The sequence below is a fragment of the Entelurus aequoreus genome, linkage group LG23 (assembly GCF_033978785.1).
Source record: "Entelurus aequoreus isolate RoL-2023_Sb linkage group LG23, RoL_Eaeq_v1.1, whole genome shotgun sequence".
NCBI classification, from domain to species: Eukaryota; Metazoa; Chordata; class Actinopteri; order Syngnathiformes; family Syngnathidae; genus Entelurus; species Entelurus aequoreus.
This window is the reverse complement of record NC_084753.1, coordinates 9,776,790-9,797,586: the sequence shown is the minus strand read 5'-3', so window position 1 is coordinate 9,797,586 and position 20,797 is coordinate 9,776,790. Positions and strand designations below refer to the sequence as shown.

Sequence of the window (20,797 nt, the reverse complement as noted above, 5' to 3'; positions counted from 1 at the left end):
CGATTGCAGCTATTTGGGATACAACACATTGCAATGTTGAGTGGAGGTTTTGGATAAGGCCTTGCTGAACGGCAGCCTGGTGGGATATGTTTGTCACCGACTGTGTTGTGTCAGAGGAATGGCAAGAGAACTTTCCAATGTCCAGGTCAGCTGTGATTCTACTTAGTGAAAAACTTCTTCCATCTGTCGAAGGGGAGACAACGAGAATGCGGGCTCCCGTGGACAAGGGAAGACTAGGAAAAATAGCGAATACATTTGGACTGGCAAAGCAGGCTGTCAGTTATTGTCCGCAATGTTTGTCGACGTCCAGTTTTGTGCTCCGTAACTATTGTGAAGCCATGAAGTGGTTGCTGCCGTCAAGTACGACCGCCAATTTCAGCCTACAAGCACAGTGTCCGGTTGTTGTCAAATGTTCTTCATCACATTGTTGACTTTCACACGTCCATTAAAGATATGACAGATGTATGATGGCTCAGGTGTGATTGACAGCTGCTGATGGTGAGGCCAGCAAGGTTTACTGTTCAAAGAAAGGTGGCAATAGTCTACACTGAAACACAGTAAGGATACACTTCCAGGTCAGAGGTGACTATGGCGCGCGCATGCGTACTAGATTGTGTTGCGCCGGCGGATGGAGGGGGGAGGGGTCTTAAAGGGTGGCATTGTTGTGTGTGGACCCGGATACGGTTAGGTGGGATTTACCCTGGATAACCTTATCAGGCTTAGTGTAGAAGGGGCCTAAAACATTTAGGTTGTCTATTTTCGACATTGCAAAAATCCTCGGCTTTCCTGGATTTTTAAATTGTCCGGCCCATTGTAATAAATATCAGTTTTTTTGTTTTTTAAACCAATTTCAGCATCAAAACCTTCAAGCAAACATTTTTCCACATCTCCAAAATCCATAGGTCCACTTTTTCTGCGCAGCCTTTCAGTTCAACTTCAGCTCTTTGGCGTTCACGCGCAATTTCTACAACAAACAACACCAAGACAAAATGTATCAGTAAAAATGAATGATGAGTTAGAAAGCAAATTGAAAAGAGCTTCTTATAAAAGCCAAACACGTAACCTTGATGTGTGCGGAGAACTTGCTTCATGTAGACTCAAATAATAGATTGAATGGACTTTGGGAATGACCTTCCTTTAGTAATGCTCCCAGCCCCTCTATACTGGCCTCCCCCCGTTTAACCCACTTTCTTTGACACCCCCTACCACACCCACTCCTTCCTATTCACTTCATGTGTGTGGGGTGGGAACAATAGCATTATTGTTATTAGACAAGACAGAACATGTGGTGGGTTTGGGGGCAGAGGCCCACCTAGATGTTGTCACTGCTCAGTCAGATTGAGATTTTGCAGTTGTCATGATTTATTCAAGGCCAGCATGCTTTAATTGCACACAGACACATTTGTATCCAACACAAAGTCTTGTAATATTCAAGAAACTGAAACCATTCCCCTCCATCAGCTGGTAAGTGACTAAGGCCCCAAATAGCTGTGCAGGATATGCTTGTATTGGGATTATTGGATGTTACAATCAGCATGTTTGTGTCAAGCAGGTGAAATTACATCTGAAAACCTTTGACAAGTTGACTTCAGCTGCCAGACTTTAGACCAGAACAGTCCATATCACCCCCGTTTGATCCAGTCTTCATTGGCTTCCAGTCACATTCAGTGGAAGATTTTAGTCCTGACTTTCCGTGCGTTGCATGGTGGTACATCACTGACTTGTTAGGCCCCTACTCTTCAGTTGCATGGTGGTACATCACTGACTTGTTAGGCCCCTACTCTTCAGTTGCATGGTGGTACATCACTGACTTGTTAGGCCCCTACTCTTCAGTTGCATGGTGGTACATCATTGACTTGTTAGGCCCCTACTCTTCAGTTGCATGGTGGTACATCACTGACTTGTTAGGCCCCTACTCTTCAGTTGCATGGTGGTACATCACTGACTTGTTAGGCCCCTACTCTTCAGTTGCATGGTGGTACATCACTGACTTGTTAGGCCCCTACTCTTCAGTTGCATGGTGGTACATCACTGACTTGTTAGGCCCCTACTCTTCAGTTGCATGGTGGTACATCATTGACTTGTTAGGCCCCTACTCTTCAGTTGCATGGTGGTACATCATTGACTTGTTAGGCCCCTACTCTTCAGTTGCATGGTGGTACATCATTGACTTGTTAGGCCCCTACTCTTCAGTTGCATGGTGGTACATCATTGACTTGTTAGGCCCCTACTCTTCAGCTGCATGGTGGTACATCACTGACTTGTTAGGCCCCTACTCTTCAGTTGCATGGTGGTACATCACTGACTTGTTAGGCCCCTACTCTTCAGTTGCATGGTGGTACATCACTGACTTGTTAGGCCCCTACTCTTCAGTTGCATGGTGGTACATCACTGACTTGTTAGGCCTCTACTCTTCAGTTGCATGGTGGTACATCACTGACTTGTTAGGCCCCTACTCTTCAGTTGCATGGTGGTACATCACTGACTTGTTAGGCCCCTACTCTTCAGTTGCATGGTGGTACATCATTGACTTGTTAGGCCCCTACTCTTCAGTTGCATGGTGTTACATCATTGACTTGTTAGGCCCCTACTCTTCAGTTGCATGGTGGTACATCATTGACTTGTTAGGCCCCTACTCTTCAGTTGCATGGTGGTACATCATTGACTTGTTAGGCCCCTACTCTTCAGCTGCATGGTGGTACATCACTGACTTGTTAGGCCCCTACTCTTCAGTTGCATGGTGGTACATCACTGACTTGTTAGGCCCCTACTCTTCAGTTGCATGGTGGTACATCACTGACTTGTTAGGCCCCTACTCTTCAGTTGCATGGTGGTACATCATTGACTTGTTAGGCCCCTACTCTTCAGTTGCATGGTGGTACATCATTGACTTGTTAGGCCCCTACTCTTCAGTTGCATGGTGGTACATCATTGACTTGTTAGGCCCCTACTCTTCAGTTGCATGGTGGTACATCATTGACTTGTTAGGCCCCTACTCTTCAGTTGCATGGTGGTACATCATTGACTTGTTAGGCCCCTACTCTTCAGCTGCATGGTGGTACATCACTGACTTGTTAGGCCCCTACTCTTCAGTTGCCCCCTCAGTACATCACTGAAATATTTATTGATACTGTAATTGTTAAGGGTGTACAAATTAATCGTTCCAATTTGAAAACTGATTTTAACTTTAGAGATATGGAAACATAGTTTTGGCGAGCCTCTGGATCATTCTGTATCTCATATGGAAAGGTCCATGTCCGGTTGGAAAGGTCCATGTCCGGTTGGAAAGGTCCATGTCCGGTTGGAAAGGTCCATGTCCGGTTGGAAAGGTCCATGTCCGGTTGGAAAGGTCCATGTCCGGTTGGAAAGTCATGAATGGGTTGATTGGAGCTCTGCTAAAAAAACAGCCACTCTAATCTTGCGAGACTTCTGTGGTGATGTAATACGAGAGTAACTTACAACAATACAGAGCAACATGGCAGTCAGCACCCAAAGAGTTGTACAAACAATGCACCCGTCATTCTTAAATCTAAAATGTGCTAAATGTTTGGATGTTTTAAAAAGAAAGGTCAATTGGATAAAAGTATGGCTATTTGTCAAGGTTGGAAAGCAGTGATGAATTAGCTAACCTGAGCACCCACCTGTTGTGACAAGGTGGAGATGGTGATGTGGGAGCTAGTTACCAAGTGACAAGACAAGGTGGAGATGGTGATGTGGGAGCTAGGGATGCTAGTTACCAAGTGGCAAGACAAGGTGGAGATGGTGATGTGGGAGCTAGTTACCAAGTGACAAGACAAGGTGGAGATGGTGATGTGGGAGCTAGGGATGCTAGTTACCAAGTGGCAAGACAAGGTGGAGATGGTGATGTGGGAGCTAGTTACCAAGTGACAAGACAAGGTGGAGATGGTGATGTGGGAGCTAGGGATGCTAGTTACCAAGTGGCAAGACAAGGTGGAGATGGTGATGTGGGAGCTAGGGATGCTAGTTACCAAGTGGCAAGAAAAGGTGGAGATGGTGATGTGGGAGCTAGGGATGCTAGTTACCAAGTGGCAAGACAAGGTGGAGATGGTGATGTGGGAGCTAGGGATGCTAGTTACCAAGTGGCAAGACAAGGTGGAGATGGTGATGTGGGAGCTAGGGATGCTAGTTACCAAGTGGCAAGACAAGGTGGAGATGGTGATGTGGGAGCTAGTTACCAAGTGGCAAGACAAGGTGGAGATGGTGATGTGGGAGCTAGTTACCAAGTGGCAAGACAAGGTGGAGATGGTGATGTGGGAGCTAGGGATGCTAGTTACCAAGTGGCAAGACAAGGTGGAGATGGTGATGTGGGAGCTAGTTACCAAGTGGCAAGACAAGGTGGAGATGGTGATGTGGGAGCTAGTTACCAAGTGGCAAGACAAGGTGGAGATGGTGATGTGGGAGCTAGTTACCAAGTGGCAAGACAAGGTGGAGATGGTGATGTGGGAGCTAGTTACCAAGTGGCAAGACAAGGTGGAGATGGTGATGTGGGAGCTAGTTACCAAGTGGCAAGACAAGGTGGAGATGGTGATGTGGGAGCTAGGGATGCTAGTTACCAAGTGGCAAGACAAGGTGGAGATGGTGATGTGGGAGCTAGTTACCAAGTGGCAAGACAAGGTGGATATGGTGATGTGGGAGCTAGTTACCAAGTGGCAAGACAAGGTGGAGATGGTGATGTGGGAGCTAGTTACCAAGTGGCAAGACAAGGTGGAGATGGTGATGTGGGAGCTAGTTACCAAGTGGCAAGACAAGGTGGAGATGGTGATGTGGGAGCTAGTTACCAAGTGGCAAGACAAGGTGGAGATGGTGATGTGGGAGCTAGTTACCAAGTGGCAAGACAAGGACCCTGATTGGAAAGACTTCCAGTCTGCTACACTTCATTGTGCTAAAGATAAAGAGCTACTGTATCTGCTCAGTAATCAGCAGAATGGCACTCTGAAAACTATTTGAGCTTCTAGCATAAAGCTGCTGTTTAGATACTGAATTGTATCTGCACTTGTGTTATTGTGGTGTTGTAACTCTTCTACTGGATGCAAAGCCTGTATTTTACTGAGCAGTAAAAAACTGCTAGCTTTTGTTTACATTTGATTTTCTTAAAGTTTATGGATTGCATTGCACTGAAGTTGTTAGTTCTACTATTTGTTCATAATTAATACAGTTTGTCTGTGTCTATTTAAGAAAATAACTCAATGATATTGTTCTGAGCTCACACACCATACATTGAATTTTTGATCACCATGCAAAGATTCCATCTGCATCGAATCATTGTTTTAAAATGTATTGTGAGTAGGGTTGTCCTGAGACCAATATTTTGGTACCGGTACCAGTACCAAAATGTATTTCGATACTTTGATACTTTTCTAGATAAAGGGGACTACAAAACATGTCATTATTGTCTTTATTGTAACATGTATCTACATCATAGCAGTATCATATTGTAACATGTATCTACATCATAGCAGTATCATATTGTAACATGTATCTACATCATAGCAGTATCATATTGTAACAACAGCCCTCGCAAAAATGACTAATGATCTATTGCTAACGATGGATTCTGATGCGTCATCTATGTTGCTGCTTCTTCATCTTAGCACCGCTTTCCATAGCGTCCATCATAATATTTGATTAGAGCGTATCAAAACACATATTGGTATGTCAGACTTAGCCTTGTCTTGGTTTAACTCTTATCTTACTGACAGGATGCAGTGCGTCTCCCATAACAATGTGACCTCGGACTATGTCAAGGTAACGTGCGGAGTTCCCCAGGGTTCGGTTCTTGGCCCTGCACTCTTTAGTATTTACATGCTGCCGCTAGGTGACATCATACGTGTTAGCTTTCACTGTTATGCTGATGACACTCAACTCTACATGCCCCTAAAGCTGACCAACACGCCGGACTGTAGTCAGCTGGAGGCGTGTCTTAATGACATTAAACAATGGATGTCCGCTAACTTTTTGCAACTCAACGCTAAGAAAACGGAAATGCTGATTATCGGTCCTGCTCGACACCGACATCTATTTAATAATACCACCTTAACATTTGACAACCAAACAATTAAACAAGGAGACTCTGTAAAGAATCTGAGTATTATCTTCCACCCAACTCTCTCGTTTGAGTCACACATTAAGAGTGTTACTAAAACAACTCTCTCGTTTGAGTCGCACATTAAGAGTGTTACTAAAACAACTCTCTCCTTTGAGTCACACATTAAGAGTGTTACTAAAACAACTCTCTCGTTTGAGTCACACATTAAGAGTGTTACTAAAACAACTCTCTCCTTTGAGTCACACATTAAGAGTGTTACTAAAACAACTCTCTCGTTTGAGTCACACATTAAGAGTGTTACTAAAACAACTCTCTCCTTTGAGTCACACATTAAGAGTGTTACTAAAACAACTCTCTCGTTTGAGTCACACATTAAGAGTGTTACTAAAACAACTCTCTCGTTTGAGTCACACATTAAGAGTGTTACTAAAACAACTCTCTCGTTTGAGTCACAAATTAAGAGTGTTACTAAAACAACTCTCTCGTTTGAGTCACACATTAAGAGTGTTACTAAAACAACTCTGGTTTGAGTCACACATTAAGAGTGTTACTAAAACAACTCTCTCATTTGAGTCACACATTAAGAGTGTTACTAAAACAACTCTCTCGTTTGAGTCACACATTAAGAGTGTTACTAAAACAACTCTCTCGTTTGAGTCACACATTAAGAGTGTTACTAAAACAACTCTCTCGTTTGAGTCACACATTAAGAGTGTTACTAAAACAACTCTCTCGTTTGAGTCACACATTAAGAGTGTTACTAAAACAACTCTCTCGTTTGAGTCACACATTAAGAGTGTTACTAAAACAACTCTCTCGTTTGAGTCACACATTAAGAGTGTTACTAAAACAAATCTCTCGTTTGAGTCACACATTAAGAGTGTTACTAAAACAACTCTCTCGTTTGAGTCACACATTAAGAGTGTTACTAAAACAACTCTCTCGTTTGAGTCACACATTAAGAGTGTTACTAAAACAACTCTCTCCTTTGAGTCACACATTAAGAGTGTTACTAAAACAACTCTCTCGTTTGAGTCACACATTAAGAGTGTTACTAAAACAACTCTCTCCTTTGAGTCACACATTAAGAGTGTTACTAAAACAACTCTCTTGTTTGAGTCACACATTAAGAGTGTTACTAAAACAACTCTCTCGTTTGAGTCACACATTAAGAGTGTTACTAAAACAACTCTCTCGTTTGAGTCACACATTAAGAGTGTTACTAAAACGGCCTTCTTTCATCTCCGTAATATCGCTAAAATTCGTTCCATTTTGTCCACTAGCGACGCTGAGATCATTATTCATGTGTTCGTTACGTCTCGTCTCGATTACTGTAACGTTTTATTTTCGGGCCTCCCTATGTCTAGCATTAAAAGATTACAGTTGGTACAAAATGCGACTGCTAGACTTTTGACAAAAACAAGAAAGTTTGATCATATTACGCCTATACTGTATATACCTTTATGTACATATATATATATATATACCTATACTGGCTCACTTGCACTGGCTTCCTGTGCACCTAAGATGCGACTTTAAGGTTTTACTACTTACGTATAAAATACTACACGGTCAAGCTCCTGCCTATCTTGCCGATTGTATTGTACCATATGTCCCGGCAAGAAATCTGCGTTCAAAGAACTCCGGCTTATTAGTGATTCCCAGAGCCCAAAAAAAGTCTGGGGGCTATAGAGCGTTTTCTATTCGGGCTCCAATACTATGGAATGCCCTCCCGGTAAAAGTTAGAGATGCTACCTCAGTAGAAGCATTTAAGTCTCATCTTAAAACTCATTTGTATACTCTAGCCTTTAAATAGACTCCCTTTTTAGACCAGTTGATCTGCCGTTTCTTTTCTTTTCTTTTCTACTCTGCTCCCAACCCGGGGTGGACCGCTAGCCTGTCCATCGGATGGGGACATCTCTACGCTGCTGACCCGTCTCCACTCGGGATGGTTCCTGCTGGTCCCACTATGGACTGGACTTTCGCTGATGTGTTGGACTTTCACAATATTATGTCAGACCCACTCCACATCCATTGCTTTCGGTCTCCCCTAGAGGGGGGGGGGGGGGGGGGTTACCCACATATGCGGTCCTCTCCAAGGTTTCTCATAGTCATTCACATTGACGTCCCACTGGGGTGAGTTTTCCTTGCTCGTATGTGGGCTCTATACCGAGGATGTCGTTGTGGCTTGTGCAGCCTTTTGAGACACTAGTGATTTAGGGCTATATAAATAAACATTGATTGATTGATTGATTGATTGATACATCATAGCATTTTAAAGTGAATTGTGCTGCTCATTAGGCTGATACTAAAATGCAAATAACTTATACTTTTGTCCACTTAAATGGTCTTTTCCTTTAAAATGCCGACAAAAAGCTATTTTCTACACAACTTTGTTGTTAGTTAGTCACTTTGATTGAACCTCGGAAGCAACTGATTAGTAGTTGTTGTTAGTTAGTTACTTTGATTGAACCTCAGTAACAACTGATTAGTAGTTGTTGTTAGTTAGTTACTTTGATTGAACCTCAGTAACAACTGATTAGTAGTTGTTAGTTAGTTACTTTGATTGAACCTCAGAAGCAACTGATTAGTAGTTGTTGTTAGTTAGTTACTTTGATTGAACTTCGGAAGCAACTGATTAGTAGTTGTTGTTAGTTAGTTAGTTACTTTGATTGAACCTCAGAAGCAACTGATTAGTAGTTGTTGTTAGTTAGTTACTTTGATTGAACCTCGGAAGCAACTGATTAGTAGTTGTTGTTAGTTAGTTAGTTACTTTGATTGAACCTCAGAAGCAACTGATTAGTAGTTGTTCTTAGTTAGTTACATTGATTGAACCTCGGAAGCAACTGATTAGTAGTTGTTGTTAGTTAGTTACTTTGATTGAACCTCAGTAACAACTGATTAGTAGTTGTTGTTAGTTAGTTACTTTGATTGAACCTCAGTAACAACTGATTAGTAGTTGTTGTTAGTTAGTTACTTTGATTGAACCTCAGTAACAACTGATTAGTAGTTGTTGTTAGTTAGTTACTTTGATTGAACCTCAGTAACAACTGATTAGTAGTTGTTGTTAGTTAGTTACTTTGATTGAACCTCAGTAACAACTGATTAGTAGTTGTTGTTAGTTAGTTACTTTGATTGAACCTCAGTAACAACTGATTAGTAGTTGTTGTTAGTTAGTTACTTTGATTGACCCTCAGTAACAACTGATTAGTAGTTGTTGTTAGTTAGTTACTTTGATTGAACCTCGGAAGCAACTGATTAGTAGTTGTTGTTAGTTAGTTACTTTGATTGAACCTCAGTAACAACTGATTAGTAGTTGTTGTTAGTTAGTTACTTTGATTCAATGTCGTAGAATTTCTGACCTTTTGACCTATATTTCTTGTCTATTAAGAATGTCCGCTCATTTTCAATTCTCTTCTATTTTGTGCCATTGAATGGACCAGTTGTGGGACAAAGGTGAATATGGAGTTATGCCAACCTGTCTACAGAATGTTTAGATTTTCCAAATATGACTAAGAGATACAAGGTTGTTTTGGAACAGACAAACCAAAACAAAACAATCATGACGCACTAGATAAAAACAGTGACGCACGAGATAAAAAACAGTGACGCACAAGAGACATAAAAAATGGCAGAAGACCGGAACTCGACAGTGATTTTGGCTTGTGTGTGTCTTGTGTGCTCTGGAGTAACATGTGGTCTGTCTGCACGGCCAACTCAATTCAACCTGCACTTCTGATAATGGGTAAATAAATGTGTTGTACTAAACTACTTTTGTTGCCTGCTTAAGCTTCGGACAATCCACTACACAAATTGGCGTCACGAACAGGATGGCCCAGAAGCTACAGGTCGACAGCCGCTCCCGCTCTCTCTGTCAGGCAGACAGTGTGTTGCACGCGCGCATCACAAGGTAAGCAGTTTGCTTTAAAGTGTAAACATTTTCTGCCTGGAGAGAGCCGGATCGATAAGACTAATTGCTGAACCTGTTTTTGATAAAAGATAGGTTTAGTCAGGTTCTCCAAAAACAACCTGGAATGGGGTAAATTATGGTTGGATTGAGTTGTTTTATAGGTGATGATTTGTCTGTGTTTTTGTTGAAAACTTGTGATTTCTTGTTTTTAGCTATATCGGAATTGTTAATAGAATTTTGGTAGTTTGGAGTGTTTTTGAAGCATAGACAATGTGAGACGAAAAATTTCTTTTAACCTCTTCATCCTCTGTCGTTGTTGGCAGAGGATGCTTCTTTCTGCAAGTGCATCAGAATTAGCCAGAGTTGGAAACAGCTAAATTTAAGGCAGGGTTTGCTAACTGGTGTGACATTTGGCCCATACAAATTTATGAAGTCTGTGAAAGTGCGAGACACCTGTCTATGTGGAAACTGCAGCGGTCCCTAGTCCATGTGACTCAGCGTGTAAAAAAGCCTCATATTAGGTGACCATTCAGTGACTCCGGTAAAGGAGATCAACTGAGCCAAGTTGTCACGAATCTGTTTAATGGCTGCAGAATAGACAGGTGGCGTCTCGGGCTCCATATGGTAGAGCTTTGGTGAAACTGTATGGACTGACCAGACACGATGTCTGTAGGATTGTTGGGTGATTCCTAGTGGTCCTATGGCGCCTTAGAGGCCAGTTATCCGTGTTGGTCAGGGAGGATAACGCAGGTGCTGCTCCAATGAAACGGGTTAATCGCCGTTGTATGAGCAATGATGGAACCTGGTTTTTGTGATATGAGACGGCCGATTCCACAAAAGCACGCGTGCATTAGTTGTTTATATTTGTCCGGACATGGGGTGGTATTGTAATTTATAAATGTGTGTGTATAATGATGAATGCTGAAATGTGTGTGTATTGAGTGAGTCAGTTTATGTTGGTACATTTAGATATATGCGTAATTTAATAACTTTTGTGTAGCACCTGGTTTCTTATCTGGTTTAATTCCCCCCCCCCACCTCTCGCAACCTCCCTTCACGCTTTTTCTCACAGCCCCGCTATCTGTAAAAGTTGGGAAATTGTCTAAAATGTATGTGCTTGTGAGAAAGTAGACAAAGTTTATGTACAGAAAACATATGAGTGAATGATCCATCCATATAATTATCTTCTTCCGCTTATCAAGAGGTTGGATCGCGGAGGCAGCAGCCTAAGCAGGGAAGCCCAGTACTCCCCCTCTTTGGCGCTGCGAGCGAATTCCAGTCATTTGAATTTGTTTTTAACTGTGCTGGTGATTGTGACTGTGCGATATTATAGTTGTAAGAACCCACAACACCTTTTGTTCTAATTAATGTCCCGGGGTACATTACAGAAAAAACAGATCGAGTGACAAAGGGGGGAGGAATTATGATTTATGAAAGGGAAAACATTAAAAGTAGATCAATTTGAGTATGTTAAAATTAAAATCACATTTTCCTCAGAAATGTATTTCAAGGTAATTGTAATATACCGACCGACCACAGCTAAAGACATTTTTCTTGATTCATTTTCAGACATCCTCAAACAGCATAGTATGAAAGAAGTAACGTCATGGGGGACGTTAATCTGGACTGGTTAAATATAACACGTAGAAAGAAACTTAAGGATATTATAAACGGCTTCTATATGATACAAAGGATAAGCAGCCCTACTAGAATTACAATTGGATGACAAAAATCAAAGAGAACATCTGTAAATACACTAATACAAAACCAGAAAGAAGAGTGCTAAAATAAAAATACCATTGGATTAATAAAACAATTTGGATTCTAATAAGACATCGGGACTCAGCTCTCATAAGAGGAATTATAACAGGTCTAAATACAGATCGTATGTTTTAAAAGTATTGAGGAACAAAGTTACAATGTTTATGCGGAAGTCTAAGGCTGACTTTCATTTAGAATTAATCAAAGCTGTAAAAGGGAACATTAGACAGTTATGGAAAACCATGTACAAACAACACTATTACATTAAATATCAATCAAATTTAATTGATATTAAATGGCGCTACTATCGCAGACAGTCTGGACATAAGTAATCATTTTAATGAACAATTCATCTAGTCTGTACAAACCCTGAATAAAAAGTCCTTGAAAATCAGTGCAAATAATTGTCATTTATTCATATGGACTAATTTTAGGACTAACAAATGAAACAAAGTTAAACAAAATCTTCACTGCATTATCAGACGCACGATCTAGAGATATATAAATGGGTTGGACACTATCTTCCTAAAAACGTATAAGGATTGTATTATTGCTCGTATAACAACAATTGATAAATAAATTAAACGGAAAACACTTTCCCTACCACGTGGAGAAACTGCTACTATGATTAAATCCATAAAGCAGGAAATAAAGAAGACCAGAACATGTACAGACCAATTAGCCTTCTCCACGTTATAACAAAAGGAATAGAACATTTGAAATTAAAAAGTGGCTTTGGAGCAATCAAGGCTGCTCACACGGTCACTAAGAGGGGCATTATGTTGACACATCAATTTAATGAGTATTATATTTATCCATGAGAGCATTTTTGTTGTAAATTGTGAGGTATGGCTGTTAAAATCTTGGTTGTTGTTGCGAATGATGACAGATGTGAACAAGAGCATGTATTGTCTTTGTGTGATGATCTCAATAAGGTGTGGATGGTTCTGATATATTAAGAATGTGTCCATCAAGGGGCATTTTATGACTTTCCTAAATTTGATTAAATGCTACAGTATGATTATTTTTTGATTAATTATTGATTATTATGAATGTATATATTTATTATGATTAATTAGTGTCATAATTTTAGTGCTTGATTTGTGGATCCCTTTAATTTAGGTAGCCAGGGACTACAGATGGAAAGTAGCTATTTAGATATAATCTAGTACAGAACACATCTGTTTCTGAACTTAATGTTTCTGTGCATTGTCCCATCATAGATAGACTAAATTAAATACAACTATTTAGTGAATTATTCAGGCCACAATAATTCACTAGGTGTTGTAAAATATCAAAGTACTATTGCAAAAGCGAACATTGACCTCAAACATGACCTGTCCTCCGCCTCTGTTCTTGCTGCACTTGACTATCAGCTGCCTTTTCTTTTTCTTGGATGTTTCTGAAAACTACTAATACTACTATTACTATTACTATTACTACGACTAACACTGTCCCTGTGAGAGGGACAGAGGGGGGAGGTGAGTTTGGATTGGGTCAAGTTTGAGCGTGTTGAGGTTTTATTTAATGGATATGATCAATCAAGGATAAAGGAACGTAATGATTTAGATTGACAATTGCAGTGGTTGGCGAAAGCAACCCCAACCTCAAAGGAGGGTGCCAATTCAGTAATTAAATGTTTTGTGAATGATCTAATATCCCGACATGGTTTCCCCCCAAAAAAAAGATTAGGTCAAACAACGGCACCTATTTTAAGAAAACAGGTTATCGTCTTCAGTCACAAGATCAGCACTTCTCAGGACCAGCAGCTTCCTAGGAAGGTGGAAAGACCATGAGACCAAAATGGTAAGTTTGCAAAATGTAGAATTTGTGTGCCAGTTCCTCTGTGCAGATTTGAGGATGAAAGCAGCCACTCCAGATTCCCTTGCACTCGCTAAGAGGGGCACGGTCAAAGCCGATCCAGGACCAACACCTGACTGGAGGGAACCGAGAGGAGGGACAACACCTTGCCAGCGATGACGAGAACGACAAGGAATTGCCAGCCAATGTGTCCACCGGGACTCCAGCAGCTGTGGAAAGAAGTGTCGGGAGTGCCGAAGCAGCGAGGAGGCCTGAAGCAAGCCGAGGGCCTGGACCAAAGCCCCACACCCCATACTCTGCCCCAGCCTTCCCCAAGGCCCCCACAGCTCATACTTTTTCTCAGCTTTTCCCCAATTTCGGCCAGCATGGACATGCCATTAAACAGTCTGCCTAATGGACTGAACCACACCCCAAGAAGAGACAGAGACAGACTGTTTGAGTGGATCTCTTTCTTCACCAAGGCAGCCGAAAGCCCAACGAGGTGTCGGCAGGCCACCAGCCTGAGGCACCACCGAGCCATCTATACGAGCACTAATCGAACATGGACTCATACGAAATTCAGTTGTGTGTTCAAAATCAATTGATAATTAACAATATTGGTAACTACATTCATTGCAAATGCCGGAAAAAATATTTTTGCAAATGTCTTACAGTCATAAGTCTATATACATTCATCTATTTATGTTCAATGATGTTCATGATCAAAGTATTTGTTATTCCTTTACTAAATCAAAGGGTAGGCCACTAATTGTGTTCTGTGAGATGGTTTTACTGCAGGCTGGTAACAGCGATCGCTCTGAAGGAGGGTCATAGACGGAATTTTTGCCTCGTATAAAAACATTGAGGTTTTTGCCTCTATCTGCGGTAGAGATTTAACTTAGTGGTCTACATCAGAAATTGTTTTGGTCCAGGGTCTTAGGACCCTGGAAGGAGGGTATGTCGTAGAATTTCTGACCTTTTGACCTATACTTCTTGTCTATTAAGAATGTCTGCTCATGTTCAATTCTCTTCTATTTTGTGCCATTGAATGGACCAGTTGTGGGACAAAGGTGAATATGGAGTTATGCCAACCTGTCTACAGAATGTTTACATTTTCCAAATATGACTAAGAGATACAAGGTTGTTTTGGAACAGACAAACCAAAACAAAACAATCATGATGCACTAGATAAAAACAGTGACGCACGAGATAAAAAACAGTGACGCACAAGAGACATATAAAAAATGGCAGAAGACCAAAACTCGACAGTGATTTTGGCTTGTGTGTGTCTTGTGTGCTCTGGAGTAACATGTGGTCTGTCTGCACGGACAACTCAATTCAACCTGCACTTCTGATAATGGGTAAATAAATGTGTTGTACTAAACTACTTTTGTTGCCTGCTTAAGCTTCGGACAATCCACTACACAACCTCAGTAACAACTGATTAGTAGTTGTTGTTAGTTAGTTACTTTGATTGAACCTCAGTAACAACTGATTAGTAGTTGTTGTTAGTTAGTTACTTTGATTGAACCTCAGTAACAACTGATTAGTAGTTGTTGTTAGTTAGTTACTTTGATTGAACCTCAGTAACAACTGATTAGTAGTTGTTGTTAGTTAGTTACTTTGATTGAACCTCAGTAACAACTGATTAGTAGTTGTTGTTAGTTAGTTACTTTGATTGAACCTCAGTAACAACTGATTAGTAGTTGTTGTTAGTTAGTTACTTTGATTGAACCTCAGTAACAACTGATTAGTAGGAGGGCAAAAGTAAGACTTTCAAGAGCAGAAGCTGGCAGTGATGCTGACAACCTGAAACTGTCAGTCAGGATGTGGTCACACACTACATCCTCCATCCTCACATCGACACACGCAAGAGCACAAGATATGCACACACACACACACACACACACAAGACACACACACACACAAAGACACACACACACACACACACACACAGACAGACACGGAGAGAGAGAGAGAGAGAGAGAGAGAGAGAGAGAGAGAGAGAGAGAGAGAGAGAGAGAGAGAGAGAGAGAGAGAGAGAGAGAGAGAGAGAGAGAGAGAGAGAGAGAGAGAGAGAGAGAGAGAGAGAGAGAGAGAGAGAGAGAGAGAGAGAGAGAGAGAGAGCATCACCTACATGTGTGTCATGATGTTGTGCAAGAAGACTCCATCCACCAGCTCGATGAAGATGTTGACACGCTCCTCGCAGCCCACTTGGTCACATGACCCCAGCGGCCCTAAAGTCCGCACCTAAAGACACAATGTCAAGGTGAACACATGAGGGTGCACAATCATTACCACTAATCTTTGGTGAAGGCAAGTGTTGGAAACCTAGTTCACTTTTTACATTTCCCCGTAAGTCAATATTGTAGACCAGACCTGGCAAAATAGGACCCGCGTTAACATTTTTAATCTGGCCTGCTGGATGTTCTACATCATTTGTTTATACCTTTTTTACAGCTTTAACATGAAAAGTGTATTTGCCGTTATGATGTTTTTAAATGTGAACTCTAGAAAGTATTTCAATGGTTGAAATCTGCACTTTTGAGTGTTGTAGGAGTTATTACTGTAATGTACATCACAGGAACTAAGCAGAGCAGCCAGCCCCAAACACATGTGTCAGGAACACATTTTTACTTCATAATATATCATATTGTAGATGTTTATTACACTTTGCATTCATATTTTGCTGGTTCTTACATTGTTGCTTGATTGTAAAAGATACACAACTATGGAGGAGCTGCTCTGAGAAGTCAAATATGTTGTTAATATTCACTCTTTTATTGTTCATAGTTAATATTGTAAATCCCACTTTCTTTATTTTCATGTACATTTTGGGTGTCGCATTCAGTAAAAAACTGTACAATTCCATTCCGGTTTTTTTGAGGTGGTCTGTCATAACTTTTTTAGAACTCTATCTAGAGCTGAGCCTTTTATTAATATGTGGATATGTTTAGTCCATGTCACGATACACCATATATATGTGGATATGTTTAGTCCATGTCACCATACACCATATATATGTGGATATGTTTAGTCCATGTCACCATACACCATATATATGTGGATATGTTTAGTCCATGTCACCATACACCATATATATGTGGATATGTTTAGTCCATGTCACCATACACCATATATATGTGGATATGTTTAGTCCATGTCACCATACACCATATATATGTGGATATGTTTAGTCCATGTCACCATACACCATATATATGTGGATATGTTTAGTCCATGTCACCATACACCATATATATGTGGATATGTTTAGTCCATGTCACCATACACCATATATATGTGGATATGTTTAGTCCATGTCACCATACACCATATATATGTGGATATGTTTAGTCCATGTCACCATACACCATATATATGTGGATATGTTTAGTCCATGTCACCATACACCATATATATGTGGATATGTTTAGTCCATGTCACCATACACCATATATATGTGGATATGTTTAGTCCATGTCACCATACACCATATATATGTGGATATGTTTAGTCCATGTCACCATACACCATATATATGTGGATATGTTTAGTCCATGTCACCATACACCATATATATGTGGATATGTTTAGTCCATGTCACCATACACCATATATATGTGGATATGTTTAGTCCATGTCACCACACACCATATATATGTGGATATGTTTAGTCCATGTCTCGATACACCATATATATGTGGATATTTAGCCTTGAATGAACACTTGATGCATATAATCACAGCAGTATGATGATTCTGTGTCTACATTAAAGTCCTACTGAAAGCCACTACTAGCGACCACGCAGTCTGATAGTTTATATATCAATGATGACATCTTAACATTGCAACACATGCCAATACGGCCGGGTTAACTTATAAAGTGACATTTTAAAATTCCCGGGAAATATCCGGCTGAAACGTCGCGGTATGATGACGTATGCGCATGACGAAGTCAGAGTAACGGAAGTTATGGTACCCCGTAGAATCCTATACAAAAAGCTCTGTTTTCATTTCATAATTCCACAGTATTCTGGACATCTTTTGCAATTTGTTTAATGAACAATGAAGGCTGCAAAGAAGACAGTTGTAGGTGGGATCAGTGTATTAGCAGCGGACTACAGCAACACAACCAGGAGGACTTTGTTGGAGCGCTAGCCGTGCTAGCCGCGCTAGCCGCCGACTTCACCTTGACTTCCTACGTCTCTGGGCCGCCAAACGCATCGGGTGAAGTCCTTCGTCCTTCCGTCGATCGCTGGAACGCAGGTGAGCACGGGTGTTGATGAGCAAATGAGGGCTGGCTGGCGTAGGTGGAGAGCTAATGTTTTTAGCATAGCTCTGTGCAGTCTGGTTGCTAAGTTAGCTTCAATGGCGTCGTTAGCACAGCATTGTTAACCTTCGCCAGCCTGGAAAGCATTAACCGTGTATTTACATGTCCACGGTTTAATAGTATTGTTGATTTTCTATCTATACTTCCCGTCAGGGGTTTATTTCTTTTGTTTCTATATGCAGTTAAAGCACGATGCTATCACGTTAGCTCGTAGCTAAAGCATTTCGCCGATGTATTGTCGTGGAGATAAAAGGCACTGAATGTCCATTTCGCGTTCTCGACTCTCATTTTCAAGAGGATATAGTATCCCAGGTGGTTTCACATACAAATCTGTGATCTACAATAGAAAAAGGAGAGAGTGTGGAATCCAATGAGCCAGCTTGTACCTAAGTTACGGTCACAGCGAAAAAAGATACGTCCATCACTGCCTCTCAAGTCCTTCACTGTAACGTTCCTCATCTACGAATCTTTCATCCTGGCTCAAATTAATGGGGTAATCGTCACTTTCTCGCTCCGAATCTCTCTCGCTCCATTGTAAACAACGGGGAATTGTGAGGAATACTAGCTCCTGTGACGTCATGCTACTTCAAATTGTGAGGAATACTAGCTCCTGTGACGTCACGCTACTTCAAATTGTGAGGAATACTAGCTCCTGTGACGTCACGCTACTTCAAATTGTGAGGAATACTAGCTCCTGTGACGTCACGCTACTTCAAATTGTGAGGAATACTAGCTCCTGTGACGTCACGCTACTTCAAATTGTGAGGAATACTAGCTCCTGTGACGTCACGCTACTTCAAATTGTGAGGAATACTAGCTCCTGTGACGTCACGCTACTTCCGCTACAGGCAAGGCTTTTTTTTATCAGCGAGCAAAAGTTGCGAACTTTATCGTCTATGTTCTATACTAAATCCTTTCAGCAAAAATATGGCAATATCGCGAAATGATCAAGTATGACACATAGAATGGATCTGCTATTCCCGTTTAAATTTTAAAAAATCATTTCAGTAGGCCTTTAAGACATTCTTCTTCATACTGCATTAATAAATGCTACTTTTAAACTTTCATGCAGAAAAGGAAATCAAAACTAAAAAAAAATCAAAAAAATTTTCATACGGTGTTGATCTGGAAATGTTTGCCTCAGGATTTTGATGGTGTGGACGTGTAGCACCAAACTGAGATGTTGACATGTGGAGTAAGCACTCTTCATTGTCTAGCAGGTGACTTTTCAACTGATGCTACATATTAGCATGGTGGCTGAGTGTCCTGGGAGACATTAGAGCTGGTTAGGTAGCCACCGCTTCTTTAATGTCAACATCACACACCTCCTTCCACAACGTGACAGAATGTGACGTATGACGTGACAGTATGTGACGTATGACGTGACAGTATGTGACGTATGTCGTGACAGTATGTGACGTACGACGTGACAGTATGTGACGTGTGACGTGACAGTATGTGACGTATGACGTGACAGTATGTGACGTATGACGTGACAGTATGTGACGTATGACGTGACAGTATGTGACGTATGACGTGACAGTATGTGACGTATGACGTGACAGTATGTGACGTGTGACGTGACAGTATGTGACGTGTGACGTGACAGTATGCGACGTATGACGTGAGAGTATGTGACGTGTGACGTGACAGTATGTGACGTGTGACGTGACAGTATGTGACGTGTGACGTGACAGTATGTGACGTGTGACGTGACAGTATGTGACGTGTGACGTGACAGTATGTGACGTGTGACGTGACAGTATGTGACGCGTGACGTGATAGTATGTGACGTGACAGTATGTGACGTGACAGTATGTGACATATGACGTGACAGTATGTGACGTGTGACGTGACAGTATGTGACGTGTGACGTGACAGTATGTGACGTGTGACGTGACAGTATGTGACGTGTGACGTGACAGTATGTGACGTGTGACGTGACAGTATGTGACGTGTGACGTGACAGTATGTGACGTGTGACGTGACAGTATGTGACGCGTGACGTGATAGTATGTGACGTGACAGTATGTGACGTGACAGTATGTGACGTGACAGTATGTGACGTATGACGTGACAGTATGTGACGTATGACGTGACAGTATGTGACGTATGACGTGACAGTATGTGACGTATGTCGTGACAATATGTGACGTGTGACGTGACAGTATGTGACGTGTGACGTGACAGTATGTGACAGTATGTGACAGTATGTGACTTGTGACGTGACAGTATGTGACGTGTGACGTGACAGTATGTGACGTGTGACGTGACAGTATGTGATGTGTGACGTGACAGTATGTGACGTGTGTCGTGACAGTATGTGACGTATGACGTGACAGTATGTGACGTATGACGTGACAGTATGTGACGTGTGACGTGACAGTATGTGAAGTGTGACGTGACAGTATGTGACGCGTGACGTGATAGTATGTGACGTGTGACGTGACAGTATGTGACGTGACAGTATGTGACGTATGACGTGACAGTATGTGACGTGTGACGTGACAGTATGTGACGTGTGACGTGACAGTATGTGACGTATGACGTGACAGTATGTGACGTATGACGTGACAGTATGTGACGTATGTCGTGACAATATGTGACGTGTGACGTGACAGTATGTGACGTGTGACGTGACAGTATGTGACAGTATGTGACAGTATGTGACGTGTCACGTGACAGTATGTGACGTGTGACGTGACAGTATGTGGCGTGTGACGTGACAGTATGTGACGTGACAGTATGTGACGTATGACGTGACAGTATGTGACGTGTGACGTGACAGTATGTGACGCGTGACGTGATAGTATGTGACGTGTGACGTGACAGTATGTGACGTGACAGTATGTGACGTATGACGTGACAGTATGTGACGCGTGACGTGATAGTATGTGACGTGTGACGTGACAGTATGTGACGTATGA

General features: G+C 41.5%; 1 protein-coding gene across 1 annotated transcript in view; it reads right to left on the bottom strand.

Annotated features, from left to right (window-relative positions):
• The window catches only part of LOC133641176 (protein Daple-like), a 166,237-nt gene that overhangs the window by 133,658 nt on the left and 11,782 nt on the right, over positions 1-20,797 (bottom strand). The window contains exon 2 of the mRNA XM_062035108.1: positions 15,676-15,788. Within this exon, the coding sequence (XP_061891092.1) occupies positions 15,676-15,788 (113 nt within the window). The remainder of the gene's footprint in view (positions 1-15,675; positions 15,789-20,797) is intronic.